This window comes from Propithecus coquereli, unplaced genomic scaffold (assembly GCF_000956105.1).
Source record: "Propithecus coquereli isolate 6110/MARCELLA unplaced genomic scaffold, Pcoq_1.0 Scaffold76, whole genome shotgun sequence".
Taxonomy (NCBI): Eukaryota; Metazoa; Chordata; class Mammalia; order Primates; family Indriidae; genus Propithecus; species Propithecus coquereli.
This window is the reverse complement of record NW_012153729.1, coordinates 7858358-7884125: the sequence shown is the minus strand read 5'-3', so window position 1 is coordinate 7884125 and position 25768 is coordinate 7858358. Positions and strand designations below refer to the sequence as shown.

At 61.6% G+C, this 25768-nt stretch overlaps 3 protein-coding genes across 3 annotated transcripts in view; 1 reads left to right on the top strand and 2 right to left on the bottom strand.

Annotated features, from left to right (window-relative positions):
* Positions 1–494: 494 nt before the first annotated feature.
* EVPL (envoplakin) lies at positions 495–17449 on the top strand. Its single transcript, XM_012662332.1, has 22 exons — positions 495–826; positions 3163–3262; positions 3659–3813; positions 3916–4042; positions 4738–4863; positions 5048–5086; positions 5239–5400; positions 5493–5600; positions 5760–5855; positions 7109–7234; positions 7623–7769; positions 7978–8132; positions 8320–8417; positions 8673–8845; positions 10307–10485; positions 10561–10699; positions 10830–11023; positions 11379–11529; positions 12530–12613; positions 12733–12843; positions 12947–13039; positions 13752–17449. The coding sequence occupies exons 1-22, from the start codon at positions 729–731 to the stop codon at positions 17193–17195; spliced, it is 6105 nt and encodes a 2034-aa protein (XP_012517786.1). The 5' UTR covers positions 495–728; the 3' UTR covers positions 17196–17449.
* A 369-nt stretch (positions 17450–17818) lies between these two features.
* On the bottom strand, positions 17819–21357 carry CDK3 (cyclin-dependent kinase 3). The gene is made up of 7 exons (XM_012662330.1): positions 21189–21357; positions 20757–20834; positions 20566–20686; positions 20306–20476; positions 20112–20213; positions 19625–19828; positions 17819–18414 (listed from the first exon to the last, which is right to left on the bottom strand). The coding sequence occupies exons 1-7, from the start codon at positions 21341–21343 to the stop codon at positions 18292–18294; spliced, it is 954 nt and encodes a 317-aa protein (XP_012517784.1). The 5' UTR covers positions 21344–21357; the 3' UTR covers positions 17819–18291.
* A 544-nt stretch (positions 21358–21901) lies between these two features.
* TEN1 (TEN1 CST complex subunit) overlaps positions 21902–25768 on the bottom strand; it is a 34695-nt gene continuing 30828 nt past the window's right edge. Inside the window, exon 4 of the mRNA XM_012662331.1 lies at positions 21902–22413. Coding sequence (XP_012517785.1) covers positions 22250–22413 — 164 coding nt within the window. The 3' untranslated portion in view covers positions 21902–22249. The remainder of the gene's footprint in view (positions 22414–25768) is intronic.

Below are 25768 nucleotides of genomic sequence, written 5' to 3'. Positions count from 1 at the left end.
CAGCTCTGACCCAGCCAAGAAGATGGGGCGCTGGGACTGTGGTCGTGCTCTGGGGAACCAGCTGGCTGCTGCCCACTTTTTCAAATGTACCTTTTTCAAATGTACCTTGTGCCGGTTGTCTGGGGTGAATGTCCCCCGGCTGCCCCATCATGTCAGTGGAGAACAAGGAGTGGAGACCTGGAGTCCTGGGCTGGCAGGACGTTCCCACCCCTCTTGGTGGGGCGTAAGCCATGGGTGGGGGCCTGCCTGGTAGCGGGCCTCTCTGAGTGGCTGGAGGTGTTTGTTTACCCGAGCCCCAGGGCTGGGGCCTCCCCGAGCCTGCGCCTGCCTGTGTGTGTCTGTCTCCAGCTCCGTCTCTCTAGGCCTCGGCTATTTCCCCATCTGGGTGTGATTGCTGCTGGCTCCCTCTGGGCGTGTGGGTGTTACAAGCCCAAACCTTCTGTGGGAGTCGGGCAGGCTGGCGCCCCGCCCTCTGGGCCGTGCCCTTTCCTCCCAGACTGGTTGTGCAGGAGCAGGCGTGAGTGCAGCCAGCGTGGGTGAGCCCTGGGCCCAGGCCGCTCTCCGCCTCACCTGCAGGGAGGGGCCTCCCAGAAACTGCCTTCCCCGGTGCCCGGCCGCCCCACGGCGCCAGAGCCCTGCTGACCAGCCAGCGAGGACACCTGCCTGCCACCCACCTGCCCTCCTGCGCCGGCCAAACCCAGCCTGAGCCAGCGTCTGCCTTTACGACCATGTTCAAGGGGCTGAGCAAAGGCTCCCAGGGGAAGGGGTCCCCTAAGGGCTCCCCAGCCAAGGGGTCCCCCAAGGGTTCCCCCAGCAAGCACAGCCGGTGAGTGGAGCTGGGGTGGGGGTGGTGCCTGTCCCAGGTGTTCCAGCCACCTGGTGGCGGCAGCCCAGAGCCCAGGACCAGCCCAACGCTGGCATTTGGTGTCCCGAGGCCAAAGGGCCGGGGGTGGACTCTCTCCCTGCATAGGAGCTGCAGGATCAGGCCAAGCTCCGGCCCTGGCGGGAGGCAGGAGATGGCCTGGCACTCCCCATGTTCTCCAGGGAGGCCTGAGGGCCGTGGGTGGAAGCCCTTCTGCAGGAGAGGTGCTGGACAGGAGCCTGGGCTGTTGGGGCCCCTGCCGGGAGGCTGGGAAACAGGAGGGCAGCTGTGCCCTCAAGGCTCCACTTGGCTGGGCTGACCCTTGGGGCCCCAGTGCAGGGTGGGCAGGAGGACCAAGGCGGGTGTGCCTGGGCCTTTAGAATTTTATTAAAGAGTTGGGGGGGTTTCTTTTCGTGTGGGTGAGACCCGCGCTGTGCCTGCCTGGGGTCACGCTGCTCGCTGCTGGGCCAGCCCCGGCTCTCTGCGGATGGACTTGGCCGCTTTCTTCCCACTGGCTCCAGCCCCCTGCGCAGGTGGAGGCGGCAGCCTGTCTGGGTTGGGGCGTCGAGATAAGCGCTGAGAGGAAAGGCTGGCGTGGGGGCAGGTCGCCCATTACCCGATAGGGATCGCGGTCCCGACAGACACTGAGGCAGACACTGAGGCCCGGCATCTGGGCGGACGGGAAAGAGCAGTTAAGACTCTCACCGGGAAAGAGCAGTTAAGACTCTCACCGGAGTGACCCAACCCGTCCTCCCTGGGGCGTCTGAGCCCAGCCCAGGGTGGAGTGTGTGGCTCCCAGTGGGAACAGCCCCTCCCAGGGGCTGGGCCCCAGCATGGGCCCCGGTCTCAGGGCCCACAGCTCCCACTATCCGGCAGCTCCTGGGCAGTGCGCTCCTGGCCTGGGGCAGCTCGGTCCTCAGGGCCCTGTTGGCTCTGGCTGCAACCCCCCAAAGAGGGCTCCTCACTCCCCTCGTGTGCAATCCACTCATTCATCACGTGAGCACTTACTGTGTGCAGGACTGTTCTAGCCCCTGGGGCTGCTGCCGTAAACAGAACTGACGGGTCCCTGCCTTCAAGGCGCTTACCCTCTAGCGAAATAAAAACGCATGCTGGGTGCTGACTCTGCCCCTGGCTCTGCACTGGCCGCATCAGATAGATTAATGTGGTTAATGCTCACAATAACCCTGAGAGGTAGATATTATTATGAAACCCCCATTTTATAAGTGAGGAACATCAGGTACAGAGAGGTTGAATAACTTGCCCAAGGTCACACAGCAACTGTGATGAAGAAGGATCCAACCCAGGGGCCACAGAGTTCTTTCCGACTGCTGTGTCTCTTGGCACTGCTGCTCCGCCTGGCCTATCCTTTGACCCCTAGTTCAAGGCCCATCTCAGTGAAGGCTTCCCCTTCCCCAGGACTGTGACCCCCCTGCAACAAGGTGCATGCTCACGAGGCTTGGACCACTCTGCCCTTGTTTTTTTTTTAGGTCTGCTTGACCCTCTGACCTCCAGAGTCTGAGTGCAAGCACACAGTGGGTGCTCTATTGAGACCGCTGAACGAATACATACAGTGGGTGTTCTATTAGAGGCCACTGAATGAATGCATGGTCAAGAACCCTGGGGCAGAAGCATCAGCCTTACCCTCTGTTCCTGACCCTGTGACCCAGAGCAAGCCGGATCCCTGTCTGGGCTTTGAACCCTCACATCTGGAGAATGGTGGGGGCCCCAGCAATCTTGGCCCCTCCCACCCCAACACGCTGTGGCTCCTCCAGATGGTGGCTAAAGCCTGGACACTGGCACAGCCCCTGGGTGGGGGTGGGATGGGGAGGGAGTGGGCTGGGGGACATGCTGCTGTTCCCTGCCCTCAGCCAGCCCAACGGCCACTCCTCGGCCCAGCTAGGCTCTCAGGTATCAGTGGCTGAGCCGGTGACTCACCAGCTCTCTGGGCCCCGCCCACCCACCCAAGGAAGCGGGCAGGCAGCTGGGCAGGGGGCGGGAACTCACTGCGAGGACAGCTGGCCGAGGCTGGAGTGTCGGGTCCACCTGCTCCCCTGTCCTGAGACCCTCACTTTCTGAACCCTCGTGTCGGGGGCAATGTTCTCACCACTGCGCCTGGGACTGAGTATCTCACAGAGTCTCCTGCGGAGAGAGACTCCAGAGTCCCCCAGGCTGTGGACTCCTCCCTCCGGGGCAGTTAGCCTGGCTGTAGGACAGGAGGTAGGAGAGGGGGATCAGGGGACCGCACCTCGGTGGGGCACAGAGGGGCCACCATGCTACCCTCTGTCCCCACCACCCACCAGAGCTGCCACGCAGGAACTGGCCCTGCTCATCTCCCGAATGCAAGCCAGTGCGGACCAGGTGGAGAGGGACATCCTGGAGACCCAGGAGAGGCTGCAGCAGGTGGGGCCCAGGCAGCAGAGGGTGGGGTGTGGGGGCAGGCTGGTGGCATGGGGGGCCTGTGGTCACGCCTGGTGGACCCAGAGTGCCCACTGGTGATGGTGAAGATGGGCCAGACAGCCCCTGTCCTGCACTGCCCGCTCCCTGGCACGCAGTGGAAGAGAGGGCTCGGCCTTCCTTCTTTGCTGGGCTCCCAAACTTGGGGGTCAAAGGGAAGGGCCCAGGGCTCCCCTCATGTCCTTGCTGCCTGCCCCACAGATGTCCTGGGCCTGACCCTCTGACCTTGAGGTTGGCTGGTGTAGCTGGGGTCCCAAAGGTGGGGTTCAGGCCTGCAGTGGTGGGGCAGCGAGGGCATGGGGGCTCCGGGCCCCAGCGAGGCTCCTTGTCCCACGCCCCCAGGACCAGCTGAACAGCGAGCAGAGCCAGGCCCTGCAGCACCAGCAGGAGACGGGCCGCAGCCTGAAGGAGGCCGAGGTGCTACTCAAGGACCTGTTCCTGGACGTGGACAAGGCCCGGCGGCTCAAGCACCCGCAGGCCGAGGAGATCGAGAAGGAGTGAGTGGAGCAGCAGCCGGGGATGGGCTCACGCATGGAGGCACTGGGGTCCCAGGGGAAGACCCAGGTCCAGCCCTGACCCGCCGGCCACCTCCTTGGCAGCATCAAGCAGCTGCACGAGCGGGTGACCCAGGAGTGTGCCAAGTACCGCGCCCTGTACGAGAAGATGGTGCTGCCGCCTGACATGGGGCCCAGGGTCGACTGGGCACGTGTGCTGGAGCAGAAACAGGTTAGGGGCACCCCCAATGTCTGAGACACCCTCAAGGAGTTCAGAGTCACACCCCAGTACGCTCAGAGAGCAATACAGAAGTGTGTTTGATCCAGGGCCTGACTGCATGCTTGTACCCAGGGTGGCTCAGGGGCCTGGGAAGGGCAAGAGCAGAACAGACAGGGCAGTCAGGGAGGGCTTCCTGCAGGAGGAGGCACATTAAGAGGCCTCAGGGAGGTGAGAGGGCTCAGTTGGGTCATAGTGAAGTGGTGAAGAGAGAACATTCCAGAAAGAAGGAGCAAAGGCTCCTGCTGGGAGGAAGCCTGGGGTGGGGTTTTCTGGACAAGTAGGTGGAGCCAGGTCACTCTGATCGTAGGGCAAGGAGTTGTGCCTTGATGCCACAACAGACAGGAATGGAGGAACAGTGGGGAGGAGGGCAGTGGAGCAGAGTGTGCTGGGGTCCTGGAGCTTGGCTGGAGGTGTCCGGGCAGGAGGCACTGAGGTTGGGGCCACAGGTGAGGCAGGACAGAGTGGGGAGACTTTTCAGATGCTGAGCCCTAGGAAGCAGAGGTCGTGGGGCAGCCAAGGTTCCGGGGGAGCAGCAGGCCATGCACTCCCCTGGCTGGTCCACCCCCTGCCCAAATGACCAGCTCCTCTCCCCTGGCCCGAGGCGCTGTGGGGTCCAGTGCGCCAAGCTGAGCCGGGCTCCCCTGCAGAAGCAGGTCTGTGCCGGCCAGTACGGGCCGGGCATGGCGGAGCTGGAGCAGCAGGTGGCCGAGCACAACATCCTGCAGAAGGAGATCGAGGCCTATGGACAGCAGCTGCGGACCCTCGTGGGGCCGGTGGGTGACCCCCAGGCGCGCATCCCTGCCCAGCCCCAGTCCCTGCTTCTCCCAGCAGAGCCAGAGCTAGATCCGTGGCTCCCTAGGGAGCGGGGTGGGTGGGGCACGGCTGGCCCAGCCCTGGGGATACCGTCCTCTGCACCCCGCTTCTCACAGCCTCTGTTCCTCCCCTTGGTCGAGGCAGGACGCAGCCACCATCCGGAGCCAATACCGGGACCTACTGGTGAGCAGGAGGGAGGCCCGGGCCTGGTGGCACAAGCTGGGCTGGGGGTGGCCGCCTGGACCCTGGACGGGACCAGTGTTTCTGCACGAACTGATGGCGCCTCTTGCCACGCTCCTCTCCCCACCTGGCGGCCGCGGCGTCCCTGAGCGCAGAAGGCGGCATCGTGGCGCGGGCAGAGCCTGGGCAGCCTGTACACGCACCTGCAGGGCTGCACGCGGCAGCTGAGCGCCCTGGCTGAGCAGCAGCGCCGCATCGTGCAGCAGGACTGGAGCGACCTCATGGCCGACCCCGCGGGCGTGCAGCTAGAGTACGAGGTCCGTGCGTGGAGGGCGGAGGGCGGGAGCCGGAGGGGCCGCCAGGGCCACCCGGGTCCTCACGGCCGCTCTCCGCCCCCGCCTGCCCCCAGCACTTCAAGCAGCACGAGCTGCTGAGCCAGGAGCAGAGCGTGAACCAGCTGGAAGACGACGGGGAGCGCATGGTGGAGCTCGGGCACCCGGCGGTGGCGCCCATCCAGGTGCGCAGGCCCCGCCCCCTGCCCAGATGTGCCCTCCCTCAGAAGGGGGACTTCAGGGGGGGGGGCTGGGCAGAGTGAGAGGGAGGGACGGATGGAGGGGCTGGAGGGGCGGCTGGGTGGGGCGTGGGCCGAGGGCCCCTGCTGTGCTGCTGTCCCCAGGCCCACCAGGAGGCCCTGAAGATGGAGTGGCAGAACTTCCTGAACCTGTGCATCTGCCAGGAGAGCCAGCTGCAGCACGTGGAGGACTACCGCAGGGTGAGCCCCTGGGCAGGGTGGCAGGGGCAGGCGGCCGCCAGGCCGCACAGGTGCCTGGAGGTCACCACAGGACACCTGCCATGGTGAGGGCCAAGGCACCTCTAAAAGAGACAGAGCTGTATGGTTGTGACTAGGTATGTCCCAGAGGGAAAATAAAGTCATGCATGCATTCTCAATGGGTTGATATCTCCCCCACAGAGCTGGAAATTGGTTTTAAGGGTGAAAAAATATCTTAGCTCTTGCATGTATGCATAAAACACAGATCTGCACACAGTACCTAAACAGACACACAACATACCTGTGCTGTTGGAATTTCATGAGGGCTGTGTACGGTGGCTCACACTTGTAATCCTAGCACTTTGGGAGCCTGAGGTGGGAGGATTGCTTGAGGCCAGGAGTTTGAGACCAGTCTGGGCAACATAGCAAGACCCTGTCTCTAGAAAAAAATTTTAAAATTAGCTGGACGTCGTGGCGCACACCTGTAGTCCCAGCTACTTGGGAGGCTGACATGGAAGGATTACTTGAGCCCAGAAGTCTGCAGTTGCAGTGACGCCACTGCACTCCAGCCTGGGTGACAGAGCATGACCCTATCTCAAAAAAAAAAAAAAAAAAGAGAGAGAAAGAAAAAGAAAAAAAATTCATGGGGTTGGTTGGGCAGCAATTAAGGAAAAAACATCTAAAAAGTCTCTTTAGGGGACAGCAACGGAAAGAGGCTGAGAAACACTGATATAACACACAAGTGGGACTTTTTAGAAGGGGGTAATTTCCACCCGAATGCTTCATACATCTTCCTGTGGAACCACAATACCATGAGCACACCCACTGACAAGAATCCCGTAGCATCACCCCACCGCGAGATGTTTCTTTAAAGCACACTCCCAGCTCCTGCTCTGAGGCTGGAACAAGTGCAGCCCAAATACCCTCCGTCCCGGCAAGAACAGCTCCAGGTACCGCAGGGAGGCAGTTGAGGATGCCTTGCATGTTTGCAGGAAGGACAAAAAACAAGGGTTTTAATGACACATTAAAAAAATTAAAGTCAGTGAACCAAAAATGCCCCATTTGCAGAGAACTCCAGTGAAAAAAGGTCCCACTGCCTGGGTAGAAAAAGGCCAGTAGTGTACGGGAAAGTGGTGATTTAGGTTTAGCTGGTTTAGGGTTAGTTTGGGTTTAGCTGGCTTGGGATTAGCTGGTTTGCAGGGTCAGTGGGCAGCAGGTTGCCCTGGGCTCTGCCCTTGACCGCCCAGCAACTTCAGTTCCAGGAAGAGGCCGACTCGGTCAGCCGGACCTTGGCGAAGCTCACCTCCAACTTGGACACCAAGTACAGCCCTGCCCCTGGGGGCCCCCCTGGTGCCCCCACAGAGCTGTTGCGACAGCTGGAGGTGAGACAACCCCACCAGGCCACCTGCACCCTACTCCTGGGAATCAGGCCCGCCCATCTCTCTGGCCTGGGGGGCAGGAGAGGGGGCCTGCTCCTGCAGGGGAAGGCTGGCCAGTTACCAGCAAGCCCTTCCCCTCTTTGACAAGGGCAGTCTGTGGGAGCTCTGAGTCCCCTCCAGTGTCCACTCCGGAGGCCTGGGTGGTGCTGGGCAGCCCCCCTACCCACAACCAGCAGATCTCAGCACCCTAGGCCGCCGGGGGGGCTCCTCTTACTCTGCTGACTTAGAGACCCTGCCTTTGAAGGCCAGACTCTGACCCTCTTCAGGGATGGAGACGGGGTGGCCTCCAGTGCAGCCTGGCCTGAGCCCCCACTGCCTGGGTTCCTGGCAGGCAGAGGAGAAGCAGCTGGCCATCACTGGGAGGGCCATTGGGGACCTGCAGCGGCACAGCCAGGAGGTGGCCCCTCTACCACAGCGCAGGAACCCACTCCAGCGGCCCCTGCGGGTGGACAGCATCTGCGACTGGGACTCAGGAGAAGTGCGAACCCTGCTCCGGCCCCAGCACTTCTGTGCCTGCCTCTGCCGACTCCTTCCCCTGACCCAGCCCCGCCCTCTGACCTGTCCTTGTCCCCCCCTCAGCACCTTCTAGCCCCCGTTCCAACTTTTGTCCCTGTCCCCAGTCCCTACCCCATTTTGACCTTGGCCCCTGCCCTGAGCCTGCATGGGCCCCCCCATCTGTCCCCCAGGTGCAGCTGCTTCGGGGTGAGCAGTACACGCTGGTGGACAACACTGACCCGCACACCTGGGCCGTGCAGGGCCCTGGCGGGGAGACCAAGAGTGCCCCAGCCGCCTGCTTCTGCATCCCAGCCCCGGACCCTGAAGCCGTGGCCAGGGCCTCCAGGTGGGCCTGCCTAGGGACGCGCGAGGGCAGGAGGCAGGCTGTGAGCCAGACCAGGCCCTGTGCTGTCCAAGGCCACTGCCTGGCAGACCCCTGACTTAAGCGTGGCCTTCACCTGGAGCCCTGTCTGCCAGGGCTGGGGAGGGAGAAAGAGGAGGGACGTCCTCATCTGAACTCCTCCTTGTTCCAGGCTGGCCTCAGAGCTGCAGGCCCTGAAGCAGAAATTAGCCACAGTCCAGAGCCGCCTGAAAGCCAGTGCCACAGAGACCATACGGCCTGGCCAGCAGGGTACCCAGGGCTGGCCAGGGAGGGAGCGGTTGTTGGGGTAGAGGGAGTGGATTCCTACTTTGGCCACTGCTGGGGGACTGTGACGGGTAGGGGTGACCCCGGGTTAGGGACATCTGCTCAGGGGGCTGTCCCTCTTAGGCCCTGCCCACCCGCTCCCAGCCACAACCCCGCAGGACCCCCTGTGGGCACCCAGGGAGCACCTGTCTGCAGACAGGGGACGGGCCCTGGGCCCTCACCAGCACCCTCTGCCCCCAGCTCCAGCCGGCTTGGCCCCAGTCGACCCACAGGCCCAGAAGCTGCTGTCACAGATGACCCAGCTGGACGGGGACCTGGGGCAGATAGAGAGGCAGGTGCTGGCCTGGGCCCGCGCCCCGCTGAGCCGCACCTCCCCGCTGGAGGACCTGGAGGGCCGCATGCACAGCCACAAGGTGGGTGAGCGGCAGGCAGGGCCCACACATGCTTTAGGGAGGTGATGCGAGTTGGGGAGCAGCCGCCAGGATCCAAGGCGGAGGAGGGGCGTGGACAGTCCCAGGCTCAGACAGGCTAGTTCTCACCCTGCCTCCTCCACTGACTGGCTCCGCGACCTTGGGCCTCATCCCTGAAACAGGCATAGTAATGCCCAGCTCATCTGGTTGCCTGAGGATGAAGTGCAGTAACGCCGGGGAAGGTTCTAGCAGGACCCCATGTAAAGGCCCCGCACCCAGGAGGTGTTCTGGCCGAGGTCCTGAGAGCAGCAGGGAAGCCTGGGGCATTTTAAGGGTGGTTCCTCCTGGCTCGATGTGGAAGGGGGGGTCCTTCCTGGGGAGGTTGCTCAGTCGTGTGAACATCATTACCACAGAACAAGTTCTCTGCTGGGTGAACTCAACACCCCCGGCAAGAGCTGAAAGTAAAAGTGTGAAAGCCACCCTTCCCCACGCCGGGGGCAGCGGCTGGGTTATCCTTCCAAACCGGTTTCTATTCAAATATATGATATCCTTTGTATTTGGCTCTAAAAAATTTGAATCATGTTCACATTCTTGTGCAACCTGTTACTTTCTCTCCACAATGTGCTGTAGACATGAGGAGGCAGCAGTCGGCTGGGTCAGAGGGCCGGGTGGGGCGGGAGGGGCTCCCAGAGTGGGGCAGCAGCAAGGTCGGGCCCAGAGGCGACTCTGAGATGAAGAAGAGCGTGCCGGGCGTTCTTAGGGGGTCTCCCGGGGAGACACCTGTGCAAGGGAGCGGGCAGCAGCGGGTGGCAGAGGAGGTGCCGCGCTGCAGCCTCAGCCGGCCCCCGGGGAGCTCTGGAGCTAGGCGGGGCCTCTGTGTCCCACGGTGATAAGTCGCTGGCTGCCCTGTGGGGCATGGTGGTCCCCAGAGTGACCGACAGTGGAGGCTGTCACACCACATAGGTCCTTGGGTTTTGGAGTCCCAGCATCTGGCACGTCCAGTGGTGTTGGGCGCCGAGGGAAGCTTGGTTAGACTGGCCGAGGCAGCGCCCGGCAGAGACAGCACTACACAGTGACCTACGCGACGGATGCGTGACTGACGAGAGAATGAGGGCCGTGGCCCCAGGTGGACAGAGCCAGGGCTTTGGCTGAGCCTGGAGTGACAGGGCTGGGGACCTGAAGCTGCCGTGAGAGGACAAGGTGAAGACGACAGGAGGCGGTGGTGAGCCTGGCGCTCGCTCTGAGCTCCTGACACATGCAACCTCCTGTCATCCCCGCAGACTGAGGGTCAGCGAGGTTGACCTGCCCTAGATCATCCACACAGGGACTAGCGGGGCCAGGACTGTACCCGGTTCTCTGGCCTGCGCCCAAGCACGTGCCTCTGTGGGCACAGTTAGGTTGACCTGGCGGGAGAGCTGGACAGAACCCACTGCCCGGGGATCCCTGACCCCACCCCTTCTGCAGGGCACGGCCCAGCGCCTGCAGAGCCTGGGCGCGGAGAAGGAGGCGGCCCAGCAGCAGTGCCAGGCGTTTCTGTCAGCACGGCCCGTGGGCCCCGCCGCCCTGCAGCTGCCTGTGGCCCTTAACAGCGTCAAGAACAAGTACAGAGACGTGCAGGTTCTGTGCAACCTCTACGGGGAGAAGTGAGTGCTCAGGGCCCGGGCAGGGCAGCAGGGTGTGGCCAAGGGGGTGTCTGACGCTCGCCTCCTCCGCGGCAGAGCCAAGGCTGCCCTGGGCCTGGAGCGGCAGATCCGGGACTCAGACAGGATCATCCAAGGCTTCGAGTCCACCCTGGCACAGGAGGCCCCCATCCCCGCTGACCCCGGGGCGCTGCAGGAGAGGGTCAGCCAGCTGCAGGTGAGGGGCCGGCGGGTGCCTCCTGGCGGGAGGGAGGACAGCCTGGCCAAGCAATTTGGGGGTAGGAGGGGTAGACCTGGCGTCTGGCTGCACCGCAAGGGTGCATGGCGCTGCGTCCCTCATCCCCCAGCACCAGCGGAGGGAGCTGCTAGGGCAGCAGGCCTGCGTGCTGGGGCTGCACCGCGAGCTGAAGGCCGTCGAGCACGCGTGCGCCGCGCTGCAGAACAACTTCCGCGAGTTCTGCCAAGACCTGCCACGCCAGCAGCGCCAGGTGCGGGCCCTCACCGACCGCTACCACGCCGTGGGGGACCAGCTGGACCTGCGGTGAGCGGCTGGGCCCTCGGGGCACACGGCGTGGGCTGGGGTGGAGCCTGGGCACTGCTGCCCACAAGCTGTGTGAGCTTGGAGAGGTGACCTTACCTCTTGGAGGCTCCGTTGCCTCAACTCTAAAATGGGATAACAGTGCTTCCTTCCCAGGGTGATGCCTGGCAGAGACTGTCCCTTCCATCTCTGAATCCCAGCCCCAACACAGGGTCAAAGAGGAGGGGATCTGCACGGCAGGTCACCCAGGCCTCTTGACCTGTCCCAGGGAGGAGGCTCCCACCAGCCACCTCTGTGTACCCCTTGCCTGCCCCAGAGGGCAGCTGTCACCTCTGTTCCGGGCCTCATACTCCCGCAGGGAGAAGATGGTGCAGGATGCAGGCCTCACCTACCAGCAGTTCAAGAACTGCAGGGACAACCTGAGCTCCTGGCTGGAGCACCTGCCCCACAACCAGGTGCGGCCCAACGACGGGCCCAGCCAGATCGCCTACAAGCTGCAAGCAGAGAAGGTGAGGGGCTGGGCTGGAGGTGACGTGGGGACAAGTCAGGCCCCTGCCCAGAGTGGAGGCCTCAAGCCACGTCCACCTCCCTGGCCGCCTCCGCCCCACCAGGGACAGCTGCCTGTGCACGTGAGGCCCCCTAGCGGCCAAAGCTCAAAAGCACTCTAAGAGGCCACAAAGTGAGGCAACAGAGGTTTTAGGTCACCCCCTTCCCTGGCCTCCACCTGAAAGGTGTCACTTTGCCCATGGAAACGGCCAGCCCATCTTTGGTGTGGCTGGGCCATGAGATTCATGCTCAGGCCAAAGAGTATGGGGATTCCAACCACTGCTGCATCTTCCTCACACTGTCAAGCCCCGGCTATGTAGCAGGCAGCGCCCCAGGCTGGTAAGCGCTTGTGTGGAGAAGCCAGTGCCCCAGGGAGTGCCTGCGGGACACCCATGGGGGGGCCAGGCAAGTGGGGCAGAAGGATCTGCCATGAAAACTGAGACTGGAGGACAGACAGGGTGGCTGGGGGAGAGGGTGAAATGTCCCAAGCAGAGGGCATGGCAGTCAGGGGACACAGGGGGACTCAGGCGAGAAGCAGACCATGCAGGCCCTGCCCGGCCTGGGAAGGAGGCTGGACTCTCCCCTGTGGCCTGGGAAGTCATGGGCACCCCCAGATTTGGTGTCTAGAAGGGCCTCTGACTTTTTTTTTTTTGAAACAGAGTCTTTCTCTGTCACCTGGGCTAGAGTGCAGTGGCATCATCACAGCTCACTGCAACCTCAAACTCCTGGGCTCAAGCGATCCTCCTGCCTCAGGCTCCCAAGTAGCTGGGACTACAGGCATGTGCCACCACGTCTGGCTAATTTTTCTAGCTTTAATAGAGACGAGGTCTCGCTCTTGCTCAGGCTGGTCTCAAAGTCCTGAGCTCAAGCGATCCTCCCACCTTGGCCTCCCAGAGTGCTACGATTAACAGGCCTGAGCCACCATGCCCAGCCATCTCCTGACTCTTGATTCTTCCCTGGCAGAGGCTAATGCAAGAGATCCAGAGCCGAGATCGGGACAGGGCTGTGGCATCCCGCCTCTCCCAGGACTTGCAGGCAGCTCTTCAAGTGAGCGGGTTCACTTCAGTGTGTCCCTCTTTATCCTGCACCCTCCCTCTCCCACCCCTGCTCCCCCATGCCCAGCTTCCCCCATGACTTCAGCCTGTTGTCCTCTCCTCCCTGCTCAGGACTATGAGCTGCAGGCAGACACCTACTGCTGCTCCCTGGAGCCCACCCTGGCAGTGTCAGCCCCCAAGAGGCCCCGAGTGGCTCCCTTGCAGGAGAGCATCCAGGCCCAGGTGAGGCAGGACTGGCAGGGCTCAGTGTACCTCGGCACCAGCTCTGCAGCCTCCAAGGCGGGAGCTGACTCTGCCTCCCTCCCACTCCGTTTGCCCTCTCCAGGAGAAGGACCTTGCAAAGGCCTATACTGAGGTCGTGGCGGCACACCAGCAACAGCTACACCAGCTGGAATTTGCTAGAAAGATGCTGGAGAAGGTACAGAGATGACACCTACTCTATTCCCCCAATGGCCATGCTGTCAACCTGGCAGTCTTCCCTTCCTCCTCTCCCTGCAGCCTGCAGCCCCTGGCAGGCTCGGCAGCTTGAGGCGGGTGCAGCTCCCTGCAGCTTCCTCCCCAGCGGCTCTTACAGGCTGGGATCCATCCCAGAGCTAGGCCCTGGAGATGTTATTCGGTGCAGCCACAGCTTAGCCACTGGGCAGTCTTCTGATGGGACAGGACCACTAACTCCAGAAAGCAGAGAAAATCCCCCAGAGTCTTCAGCCTTGGACCCAAACACAACGGCAGCAGGTCACCTGGGTATCTGTCCCTGCTAGACCAGGAGCTAGAAGCTCTCCATGATCTTGGTGCCCTCCAGCTTTTCTACCACCCTCAGCCAAGGTCCAGCATCCCCCAGAGGAGTCTGGGCCCATTTCTGGGAACCTGGATAGAAAGACTCGGGAGAAACTGTCCTATTTGCACTTTCTAGTGCACCCCTGGCCTGCACACTGCCTTGTGTCCTAACTTCACAGCATTGACTGCGTCTCCTCAAAGTCCTGCATCCAAGCATCTCAGGGCTTCAGCTCTACCTTCCAGGACCTACCGGCAGGGAGGGGTCTCTGCTCTTGGGGGGTGGGGTATAGAAAAACAGGGCTCATGTCTTTCCTCCTCTCACCCCTGTGCTCCCCCTTCTTCCTCTCACTCTGCAGAAGGAGCTCAGTGAGGACATCCAGGAGACCTGCGATGCAAAACAGGGGTCTGGGAGCCCAGCCCAAGCAGGGAGGGAGTCAGAAGTCCTGAAGTCCCAGCTGGAGGAGGAGAGGAAGCGGGTGGCCCAGGTGCAGCGCGAGCTGGAGGAGCAGAGGGGCCAGCTGCTGCAGCTGAGGACCCAGCGGCCCCTGGAGAGGCTGGAGGAGAAGGAGGTGGTGGAGTTCTACCGGGACCCCCAGCTGGAGAGCAGCCTGTCTAAGGTGAAGGCCCAGCTGGAGCAGGAGGGCAAGCGGCGGGCCGGGCTGCAGGCAGACCTGGAGGCGGCGGCCCAGAAGGTCGTCCAGCTGGAGAGCAAGAGGAAGACCATGCAGCCTCATCTGCTGACCAAGGAGGTCACCCAAATTGAGAGGGACCCCAGCCTGGACAGCCAGGCAGCCCAGCTCAGCAACAGGATCCTACAGGTCCAGGGGGAGGATGCTGTCATCGTGACCCGGCTGGAAGAGCTGAAGAAGGAGCTGCTGGCCCTTGAGCAGAGAGAGGTGGACGTGAAGGAGAAGGTCGTGGTGAAAGAAGTGGTCAAGGTGGAGAAGGATCTGGAAATGGTCAAGGCAGCCCGGGCTCTGAGGCTGCAGATCGAGGAGGATGCTGCGCGGAGGAAGGGGGCAGAGGAGGCTGTGGCCAAGCTGCAGGCTCGCATTGAAGACCTGGAGCGGGCCATCAGCTTGGTGGAGCCCAAGGTCATCGTGAAGGAGGTGAAGAAGGTGGAGCAGGACCCGGGCCTCCTGCAAGAGTCCTCCAGGCTCAGGAGCCTCCTGGAGGAGGAGAGGAAGCGGAGCGCGACACTGGCCAGGGAGCTCACGGAGCTGCACAGCAAATACAGCGCAGTACAGAAGCAGAAGCCCAAAGTGCAGCTCCAGGAGCACGTCCATGAGATCTTCCGGGTGGACCCCGAGACCGAGCGCGAGATCGCGCGGCTGCGGGCCCAGCTGCAGGAGGCGGCTGGTAGGAGGAGCAACATGGAGAAGGAGGTGGAGAGGCTGCTGCCCCACCTGGAGGCCCTGCGGGCACAGAAGCCCACAGTGGAGTACAAGGAGGTGACCCAGGAGGTGGTAAAGCATGAGAGGAGCCCCGAGGTGCTGCGTGAGATCGACCGCCTGAAGGCCCAGCTCAATGAGCTGGTCAACCTGCACGGGCGCTCGCAGGAGCAGCTCATCCGGCTGCAAGGCGAGCGCGACGAGTGGAAGCGGGAGCGGGCCAAGGTGGAGACCAAGACAGTGAACAAGGAGGTGGTGCGCCACGAGAAGGACCCAGTCCTGGAGAAGGAGGCGGAGCGGCTCCGCCAGGAGGTGCGGGAGGCGGCCCAGAAGAGGCGGGCAGCCGAGGACGCTGTCTATGAGCTGCAGAGCAAGTACCTGCTGCTGGAGAGGCGGAAGCCCGAGGAGAAGGTGGTGGTGCAGGAGGTGGTGGTCACCCAGAAGGACCCGAAGCTGCGTGAGGAGCACAGCCGGCTGAGCCGGAGCCTGGACGAGGAGGTGGGCCGGCGGCGGCAGCTGGAGCTGGAGGTGCAGCAGCTGCGGGCCGGCGTGGAGGAGAAGGAGGGGCTGCTCAGCTTCGGCGAGGACCGCGGCAAGAAGCTGGCTGTGGAGAGGGAGCTGCGGCAGCTGACCTTGAGGATCCAGGAGCTGGAGAAGCGGCCTCCCGCGGTGCAGGAGAAGATCATCATGGAGGAAGTGGTCAAGTTGGAGAAGGACCCGGAGCTGGAGAGGTCCACGGAGGCCCTGCGGCGGGACCTGGACCAGGAGAAGACCCGGGTGGCGGAGCTGCATCGGGAGAGCAAGAACCTGCAGGTGCAGCTCGACGTCCTGCAGAAGACCAAATCGCAGCAGAAGACCATCTACAAGGAGGTGATCCGGGTGCAGAAGGACCAGGCGCTGGAGGACGAGCGGTCCCGCGTGTGGGAGCTGCTCACCAGGGAGCGCGCGGCCCGGCAGGCCCAGGAAGAGGCAGCAGGGCACCTGCGGGAGCGGATCCACAGGGCCGAGGCGCTAGGGAGGACCTGGTCCCGGGAGGAGGCCGAGCTGCAGAAGGCCCGCAACCAGACGGGCCAGGAGTGCGGGCGGCTGCAGCAGGAGCTGCGGGCGCTGGAGAGGCAGAAGCAGCAGCAGGCGCTGCAGCTGCAGGAGGAATCGAAGCTGCTCAGCCAGAAGACTGAGAGCGAGCGGCAGAAGGCCACCCAGCGGGGCCAGGCGCTCTCGCGGCTCGAGGCGGCCATCCTCAGCGAGAAGGACCAGATCTACGAGAAGGAGCGGACCCTCCGGGACCTCCACGCCAAGGTGAGCCGGGAGGAGCTCAGCCAGGAGACTCAGACGCGGGAGACCAACCTCTCCACCAAGATCTCCATCCTGGAACCTGACACAGGGAAGGACATGTCCCCGTATGAGGCCTACAAGAGGGGCGTCATTGACCGAGGCCAGTACCTGCAGCTGCAGGAGCTCGAGTGCGACTGGGAGGAGGTCACCACCTCGGGCCCTTGCGGGGAGGAGTCTGTGCTCCTGGACCGCAAGAGTGGGAAGCAGTACTCCATCGAGGCCGCCCTCCGCTGCCGGCGCATCTCCAAGGAGGAGTACCACCTGTACAAGGACGGCCACCTGCCCATCTCTGAGTTCGCCCTGCTTGTGGCCGGGGAGACCAAACCCTGCGCCTCGCTCTCCATCGGCTCCATCATCTCCAAGTCCCCGCTCACCTCCCCAGCACCCCAGAGCACCGGTTTCTTCTCTCCCAGCTTCACTCTGGGGCTTGGTGATGACAGCTTCCCCATCGCCGGGGTCTATGACACAACCACAGACAACAAGTGCAGCATCAAGACGGCCGTGGCCAAGAACATGCTGGACCCCATCACTGGGCAGAAGCTGCTGGAGGCCCAGGCGGCCACGGGGGGCATCGTGGACCTCCTGAGCCGCGAGCGCTACTCCGTGCACAAGGCCGTGGAGCGGGGCCTGATCGACAGCATCTCCACGCAGAGGCTGCTCAACGCCCAGAAGGCCTTCACCGGCATCGAGGACCCCGTCACCAAGAAGAGGCTGTCGGTGGGCGAGGCCATCCAGAAGGGCTGGATGCCCGCGGAGAGCGCGCTCCCGCACCTGCAGGTGCAGCACCTGACCGGGGGGCTCATCGACCCCAAGAGGACAGGCCGCATCCCTGTCCCGCAGGCTCTGCTCTCCGGAATGATCAGCGAAGACCTGGCCCAGCTCCTGCAGGATGAGTCCAGCTACGAGAAGGATCTGACAGACCCCATCTCCAAGGAACGGCTGAGCTACAAGGAGGCCATGGGCCGCTGCCGGAAAGACCCCGCGAGTGGCCTGCTGCTCCTCCCAGCGGCGCTGGAGGGGTACCGCTGCTGCTACCGCCCCACCTCCCCCACCGTCCCACGCTCCCTTCGCTGACGCAGGCCAGGCAGCCGGGGCAGTGTGTGTGCTGGGCAGGGTCGGGTACACACACCCCTCGCCCCCAGAGCAGCCTAATCCCAGGCAGTGGGTCTTCCCTCTGCCCGACCGCTGTTTTATTACTTTATTACTCATTTGTGGTGTTGGCCTCCCCCGAACCTTGGTGCCTGACCCACCCCCAGACCAGGAGAGCAGCAGCTCGGGTCTTCCTCCTCCTCCCCCACCCAGTGATTCCAATAAACGAATTCTCCCCGGGCCGTGTCTCCTTCACCTTTGGGGACGCAGGATCCATTCGTCTGGGGTGTGAGCTGAGGGGCAGCACTGCTTGGGCCCACCCGCAGGTGGGGAATGGACGTGCCCCACGGGCCTGCCTGGGAAACGGCGAGAGGACTGTGGTTCCCTCGACTCTGGGCAGGGATGCGGTGGCGGGTCACACAAAGAGATCAGGGAACACCCTGGCTCTCCTCCCTGCCCTCTCAGTTTCCCCACCGTCTCAGGCCAGGACTGTCTCCAGCCCTCTGTCAATGTCCCCCTTGTCGACAAGCCCAGGTGTCCCCCATGAGCAGAACACCACCAGAAAACTTAGAATGTATCCCGTTTATTTTCTGTTCGTCAAGCCAGAAGAAAACCAACATAAGCATATCTTAGGTGAAATGACAACTCCGTAGAACAGCCACACACGCCCTGACCTCTCCTCAGGAAAACACCCTGTCCATCCTGTTTAACCTGGGACTCAAACACTTTAAATCCAAAACGACCAGCAGGGGGCGCCCCTTCCTCGGGGTCTGGAGTCTGGCTCTGCAGCTGCGGCCCGCAACCAGGCAGGCCCCTGCTCTCTACGTGGCATCTGTTGTTCCAGTGCCAGGGGACCGGTCTCTAACGTACCCCCTCGTATGTGGAGCATCTGGGCCCCTATTCTGAAACGGCACCGTTAAACCCAACAAACAACAAAACTCTCTAACCTGCAGGCAGGACTAACCCACGATCGGCTCTCTGCTTTGCTCCCTCCCAGATTTGTTCTGCCCTCGGGAATGGGTGGGGAGGCAGCTGGGGCAGCAGCTGCCCGCGAGGACCCGAGGGGTGGGCCTTGACGTTCTCAACGGCAAAAACGCTCCAGCACACACTGGCGGGCGGCCGGGGAGGACTCCGGGGAGAAGTACGGGTGGGCCAGGGCAGCCTTGGCTGAGATCCGCCGGCTGGGGTCGTATTGCAGGAGTTGCTGGGAGGAAGGAGGAGGAAAGAGCCTGGGCTGGGTGCGGCCAGGGTGGGGACAGGAACACCCCACCCCCAGGTCCTGGGGGAGGGCCCCAAGCCCCAGAGCAGCTGTCCTCAAACCCAGAACCGCACACAGCCACCGCCTCCCAGCTCTCAAGCCAGTCCTGGACACTCCTAGAAGCTGAGGACAAAGAGTTAGTTCTAGTCCAGCCCTGAGTCACCCAGGTCTCCCCAGGTTACTGCAGCTGAGTCAGCCCCCCTTCCGTGGGGAGGGCTCCAGTCCCTGCTCCGGGCTGAGAAGAGCACGGACGTCCCTCGTGCACGGGAAGCAGGGCCCAACCTGTCCAGGGAGCACAGGAATCCAAAGAGCAGGGGAGAGGAGGCGGCGCCACCGCTGCAAGTGCCCAGGCTCGCCCAGCTCTGCCCTACGGCCCCTGAACCCGCAGGATGCGCAAGGACCCCCCACCGTGGAGGAGCCTGGCAGGAAGAGAAGAGCTTTGGCAGGAAGCGCGCGCCGTCCTGCTGCCGTCAGGTTGGCAGACGACACACAGACTTCCGGAAGGCTGGACGCACAACCTGAAGATGAACACACTGACCTGCCTCCCTCTGACCCAACGCTAGATTAAGGGGAGAAATGTGCCCCGGACACTGTGTGGGCCCGAACAATGGCTCTGCCCGCGACCTTCTGGGCAGTCGGCCTGGGCCAGCCTGAGGGGTCAAGATGGTGCCACAGGAGGGGTGAATGAGGACGTGGCAGCGTGGCAGGGGCCAGTACGGTACCCCCAGAAGGCGGGGAATGGCCTGTTCTGAATAGCCTCATGTGAAGACTAGCCACTGTGGGAGGCCCTGGGGACCTCAAAGCAGTGGGAGGTGTGGCCTCTGCCGGGGGGAGCGTGCAGCTGAGATGGGGCAACAGGGCCCGCAATGGGATAACCAAACACACAAGCAACTGGGGGAAAGGGCAAGTGTCACAGCACAAGACACAGCCGCCAGCTGAGAGAATGTTTAAAAGGGAAGATAAACATTGGGCTTATCATTGGGGAGGCCTCCAGGTCGAACAATCAATACACCAAAGGACAAGCCAATCCTATACAAGGGCCAGGAAAGAGGCCAGCTTGGGCTCAGAAAGAGCCAGGGTTATACAAGTGGCTGGCTGACAAAAGGGTCACTCTAGCACTAAAACAAGGAGGCTTTTCTTGCCCACCTTTACCTACCATGAGCAGGTCCTTGCCCTCTGGCTCCAGATTGGGCACAATCTCCTCCAGCCCCTTGCTGGTCCACTTGGGGAAGCTGCCCTTATAGTCAGGCAGCTGGGTGACCCCAGGCCACGTGGCCTCACTGGGTGTCCCCAGGGTGCGAAAGATACGAAAAAGTTGGTCAATCTCAGAGTCACCAGGAAACAGGGCTTTGCGGGTCACCTGGAATGGGGAAGAAGAGAAGATGTGGGGTCCCCCCCTCTGTCATATAGAATCCAATGGCACATAAGTGGCCAGAACCAGTGAGAGACCATCAAGATATCTTTCCCAGGGCTGTGCAAAGAATTCTAGCCTTTTCTGGAATAAGGCTGGCTTCCTGAATCCTTTAGCCATTCCCGAACACCCTTTAATCCACCTCTAACAGAAGCATCAGTGAAGCCCCTAAACCCCCCGCCGTGGGACCCTGCCTGTGGCCTCCTGTGGCCACACGTGTCTCCCTCTCTACCATCTCCGCAAAGATGCAGCCAATGCTCCAGACATCCACAGCTGTCGAATAGAACTTGCTGCCCAAGAGGATCTCAGGGGCACGGTACCACAGTGTCACCACCTGTGGGGCAAGAAAACAGCCTCATTCAGGGTGGCTGAGTGCATGGGTGACATTCCTTCAGCTGCCCTCCTCTCCTCTCTGTCCCGTAATACCTCGTGGGTGTAGGTGCGCAGGGGCACCCCAAAGGCTCGAGCCAGGCCAAAGTCAGCCAGCTTGATGGCACCCAACTCATTGATGAGCAGATTCTGTGGCTTCAGGTCTCTGTGGATGACCCGATGAGAGTGGCAGAAATTCACCCCCTGCAGCAGCTGGAAGAGGTAGCTCTGCAGTGACGAGCATGAGGGGGATCTGGCTGAGCAGGCGCCGGCTGGGCGGGGAGGTCCCCTCTCCTTCCCCGGCCTCCCCTCTGTACCTTGACTAAGTGCAGGGGGAGCTCGGAGGCTGGGGTGGAGTCCATGTACTTCTTCAGGTCCTGGCTCAGGAACTCAAACACCAGGTAAAGCTTCTTCTCACTGTGCACCACATCCAGCAGCCTGGCGGGGAGACGGCGGTCAGGACGCGGACTTCACCGTCCCAGCATCCCTGCCTCCTTCCCCGACCCACCTCACGATGTTGGGGTGCTTCAGCTCCTTGAGCAGGGAGATCTCCCTGATGGCAGTGCTTGGGACGCCCTCGGTCTCCCTGCAGGAAACAAGGGGCCAGCCGTGGCGTGGCGGCAGGAGCCAAGAAGGGCACTTCTGGCCAGGGGGATTAATACCCGTCCCTGCACGGATGGCCCGCCCCTGGCGATGGGGACCTGTGCTCCTCGGCCCATACTGCTCACCCTCCAAGCTCCACAGAGCAGGGCCCAGGCCAAAGGTGAGCTGGGGTGACAGGTGGGGGATGCACCTTTGTGGCCGCCCCAGTATACCTGGGCAGCAGCCGGAAAAGGAAAAAAGTTGAGTGTGAACCCCGAGACAAGGAATGAACAGGGGGGAGCTGCCAGGCTGTGGGTGGCCCAGGGCAGGGTGTCTCAGGGGCTGACCCCGCACTCACAAATCCAGCCTGATCTTCTTGAGGGCCACCAGCTGCCCTGTCTCCTTGTTCTTGGCCTTATACACTACCCCATAGGTGCCCTCTCCGATCTTCTCCACCTTCTGGAACACATCCATGTCGGCAGAGCTGCCTGGGAAACAGATGGCGCCGGCCATTCGCGCCCCACGCCCAGCGCCTCCGCCGCCCCCTACAGCCCCCACATGCCACCCTGCCCAGCCCCCGACAGGCTGCCCAGCTCCCAGGGCTTGTGCCAGGGCCCCCTGAGGCTGCCCCTTGCCCAGCACAGTCCAGACCCCCAGGCCTCTTGCCCAGTGCCCGGGCGGGAGCCAGCTGCCCCTGTGCCCGGCTACAGCGCGCAGGAAGGCCCAGACTTCTCCTGCCTGAGCCCCAGCCTTGGCCCAGCCAGGCTCCGGGGGCACAAGTCTGCCTGGAAGGGCCACCCAGGGGCCAAGGACAGCTCAGCGCTGAGATGAGGGGTTGGGAAGGGCCTGAAGCCACAGTCCTGCCCTAGGCCGCATGGTCACAGCCCAGGGCCTAGGCCCAGACTGTCTGGCGACGCTTGGCCGCCTCTGAGGGCAGCACCTGACGGGGGCGGCCCCCCTGCATCCTGGGCCCCCCACCCGCTCCCCGCACCCAGTCCCCGCACCCTCCCCTCAGGCCCCAGCCCAGAATTCACCAGAAGGCCTGAGCTGGCTGCAGCCTCCCTGCCGGGCTGCCTGCTCCACGGCTCCCCCTCCTGGCCCCGGCCGGCGCTGCACCACGTGCACACAATGCAAAGTCACGCCCACTGGGCCTTTATTCACGACGACCTTCTGGAACCCTCCATGACCCCACGCAAGGCACAGCCCCAGTGCCTGGAACTCAGCCACCTGCAGTCTCCTGGGGGTGGGGGCATCAGGTTCAGGGGCCTGCTTTCTGGGTTCTCATTTCTGGGACAATTCCAAATTAGGGGAAGGGGCTGGATTATCCACCGGGCCCTCTACTCTGGCTCCAGACAAAGGCTGTTACTCAGGAAGCGCCTACACCTCTGTGCAGCTCCCAGGGCTCCAGTGGGTTTGGCCTCAGGAGCAGCCGTCGGGGGTGTTGTCAGGGGCTGCCATTTCCCGTGGGCCGCTGCCCCTCTCCTGCTGGTACCGCCTCTGCTCCTGGATGGCTTGCTCCAACAGCGGCAGATTCATCCCTTCCACACAGGTCAGGACTCGGGCCTTCACCACGGGGCCTCCATCTGAAAGACACAAACACCACGACCCCTGTGTCAGCAACGTACTGCACAGATGCATTCTAGCCGTTTCCCTCAACTTGCTCAGTGCTGAGGTGTTTTGTGTTCGTTTGTTTGTTTTTGAGACAGGGTCTCCCTCTATCACCCAGGCTGGAGTGCAATGGCATCATCATAGCTCACCGCTGCAACCTCAAACTCCTGGGCTCAAGCGATCCTCCTGGCTCAGTCTCCCAAGTAGCTAGGGCTACAAGTGTGCACCATGACGCCTGGCTAATTTTTCAATTTTTAGTAGAGATGGGGTCTCGCTCTTGTTCAAGCTGGTCTCAAACTCCTGACCCCAAGTGATCCTCCCTCCTCGGCCTCCCAGAGTGCTAGGATTATAGGCCTCAGTCCTAAGTTTGGGCAGCAAGGGGTGGGGGCAGGAAGGATGGCACATGGGATGGTGGCAATTTGTCTACTGTGGGCCTGTCACACTGCAGGCACACATCTGGAAATTAGCTGATAGCCTAAAAATTCCAGTTCTCCAAGGAAGGAGGGCCAGGAAGATGTACCCTTTACTTCCCTCCTTGGCCACCTTAATTCCAGCTACCTTCTTCTTAGGTCCCAAATGCCCAACCACCATCCTGGCTCTCCAGCTGTACTGAGGGAAGGGCCCTCTTGGCTCCCATTGTCATTGGAAATGGGGGCAAAGAGACACTCATGGTTAGTAAATCCGAGGGACTGAGCTCCAGGTGAGGCAAGTCACCCCACCCTGGACGGGGGGCTGAGGGGGCTTCTAGGAGACGTGGTGGTGACGTGATACCTAATGGAAAAGTTTGTCAATGTTCAGGTGGCATCAAACAGGACACCTAGGGTTTGCCCTAACAGATTTTTTTTTAAAAAATTCACTCATGTTCTCTGCTCTCTGGGCACTTCGATGAATACATTCAATGTTCTAGAAGAAAAAACAAACAGCTTGGTTTTCTAAATTAAAAAAATATATACACATAAAACACATTCAGAAATTCAAACTAAGTGAAAGAAAAAAAAATAAACAGCTTGGTTTTCTAGATTTAAAAAAAAAAAAGCAATGTTCTAGGACATTACCCTGTCTTCTCTTCATGCAATTTGAGATAGAGGCTCTCTGGCTAGATATAGTCCAGGTATCTAACCCTTCCTTCTAGTCTTGGCCAGTTTTCATTTTAACACAGCCTGTGGGCAGAATTCAGAGCATCAAACTGCCTAGCTTCCAGCCGTCTACACAGGCTGCCCTTGGAAGATGAACTAGTCTGAAACACCAGCTTGCCTGTGTGGTAGCAGCTCCCACCAACCCGAGCGCTGGCCCGCAGAAACCGCACGGCTGAGAGAGGAGTGGGGGGGTGACAACACCCGGACCTACCGATCAGTGTAGACTGACAGTTCTCATCGCACGGGGCATCACTCGCCCCATCTTCACTTGGCACTGACACACACGGCCCTGAGTAGTTGTCACAGAGCAGCTGCACGTGTTCAGGACAACACGGGAGAACAAGGACGAGGCGAGAGAGCTCCAATTTGCAGGGGGAGCTGTTAAAATCTCAAAATAGGGTCCTATGTCAAATGTTTCCAAACTTCCTGTATGAAGATTTTCTTAGGTATCTGACTAAATTTCACAGAACTTTCCTGATAGTATTCCTATCAGCTTTCGCCTCCCACAGCCTGGGGAAACCCTCCTCTCTAGATTTATATGGTGGAATATGCTGCTTCTCCCTGTGAATGGAAAAAAGTTATCAAATGTGGAGTGAGCTTTAGAAATACGATGACCACAAGGGACAAAGTGGGCGAAGCTGTGAGTCCATCTGCGAAAGGAATGAAGCGTTGGAGGGGCCTTGGGGAGGGGCAATGGCGTCCATGGCTGAGACAGCTGGAGAGAGGGTCATTTAGGGATCTTCTTGCAAAGATAAAGGGCCTGCAGCCGGGTTACGAAGCGCGGTCAGGAGGCACCGGGGTGAGGTGCAAGCAGGATAAGGAAGGGGCGATATGAGAAGGGACCTTCTTTTAGGAAGCCCGGGAAGGGAAGGAAGGTGATGCCAGGTGGTGGGGACACAGCACAGAAGAGGACTCATTACTGCCATTATAATTTCAACACAGAAGAGGCCTCAGCGCCTTCCACGTGGAGGGAAGAACCAGTGGTAACCGAGGGACCCCTCTTCCTCTCAGACCGGAGGGAAGGAGCTAATGCGGGGTGTGGACACGTGTGATTTCAGGAGGTGGGACCGCTGCCTGTGGCCTCAGTTTTAGCGGGGATATAAGAGGTAAGGTAAATTGCTGGGAGGGACAGGGAGGTGAGGAAGTGGGGTCTTACGTGGAGGTGAGTGCCTCAACTAGCTGTGGTCAGGCCGGCGAGGGGGTTGAGGACACATGGAAGCGTTTCTAGGTGGTGGGGAGGCAGTGAGACCTTGAAATCATCGTGCCCTGACTCCACGGAGCTTCGTGGTCTTTCTGCACACAACAGTCTGGCGGCACCCGAGAGGGCGGAGGCTGCAGTTCCCCCGGGCAGGAGAGATGGGAGGCGGGGGAAACTGCTGGGGAAAAGCAGCTGAAATGGCAGTGAGGCCCAGCAAGGCCGGGGTCGGGGAGAAAGGGGGAGAAAGCCCTGAGTCCCAAGTCCACCGGCCCTGGCGGGGTGAAGGGCGCAGGAGGAGGCAGAGGGCAGCAGTGAGAGCAGAAGGTGCGGGTCGGCCGAGGTGTGGCAGCGGGTGTGGGCGGCAGAGGTGCTGTGGCAGGACTGGCAGGCTGCAGGAGGTGGCGAGATGTGAGGAGATAGTGCAATGACAGGATCCTGGCCCTGCTTCTGGCTCTGTGGGGTGTGTGGCTCCGGAACCTGAGCGCGCTTCCCAAGGGAGGAACCGCTGGCCTGGGGCCAAGCTGGGATTCAGGCGAGTCACAGCACACACAGGAAGGTTTCTGAGGACAGGGAACAAGGTCAGGTGGGAGAAAACCAGAAGGGGGCGGGATTCATGGCGAGAGCGTGATACGAGAGCCTCTGGGGCAGGGCTGCGGAAGGGCTGCGCCCAAAACTTTAACCCCCAGACAATGGACAGGACGCCCACCGGCCCTTGGATGGTGCCAGCAGAAGGTGACGCGTCCCAGAAATTTCATCATGTGGCTGGTATTTCTTCACCTTTTCGGTCATCTTATACACAAAAATTTCAGAAAGGTTACTTTAGGTGGCCTCTCTCCTGTCCCTGATCAGAACTGTTGGCTTGGTCACAGGGCAGGGTCCATGTCTGATCGACCTTTGTGTTCATACAGGACTTTGGGCCTGGCACAGGGAGGTTTCAAGCAGCCACACAGTGTCCCCCGCCCCGGCCAGGGGTCAGGGCGGCCAGCAAGCGCCATG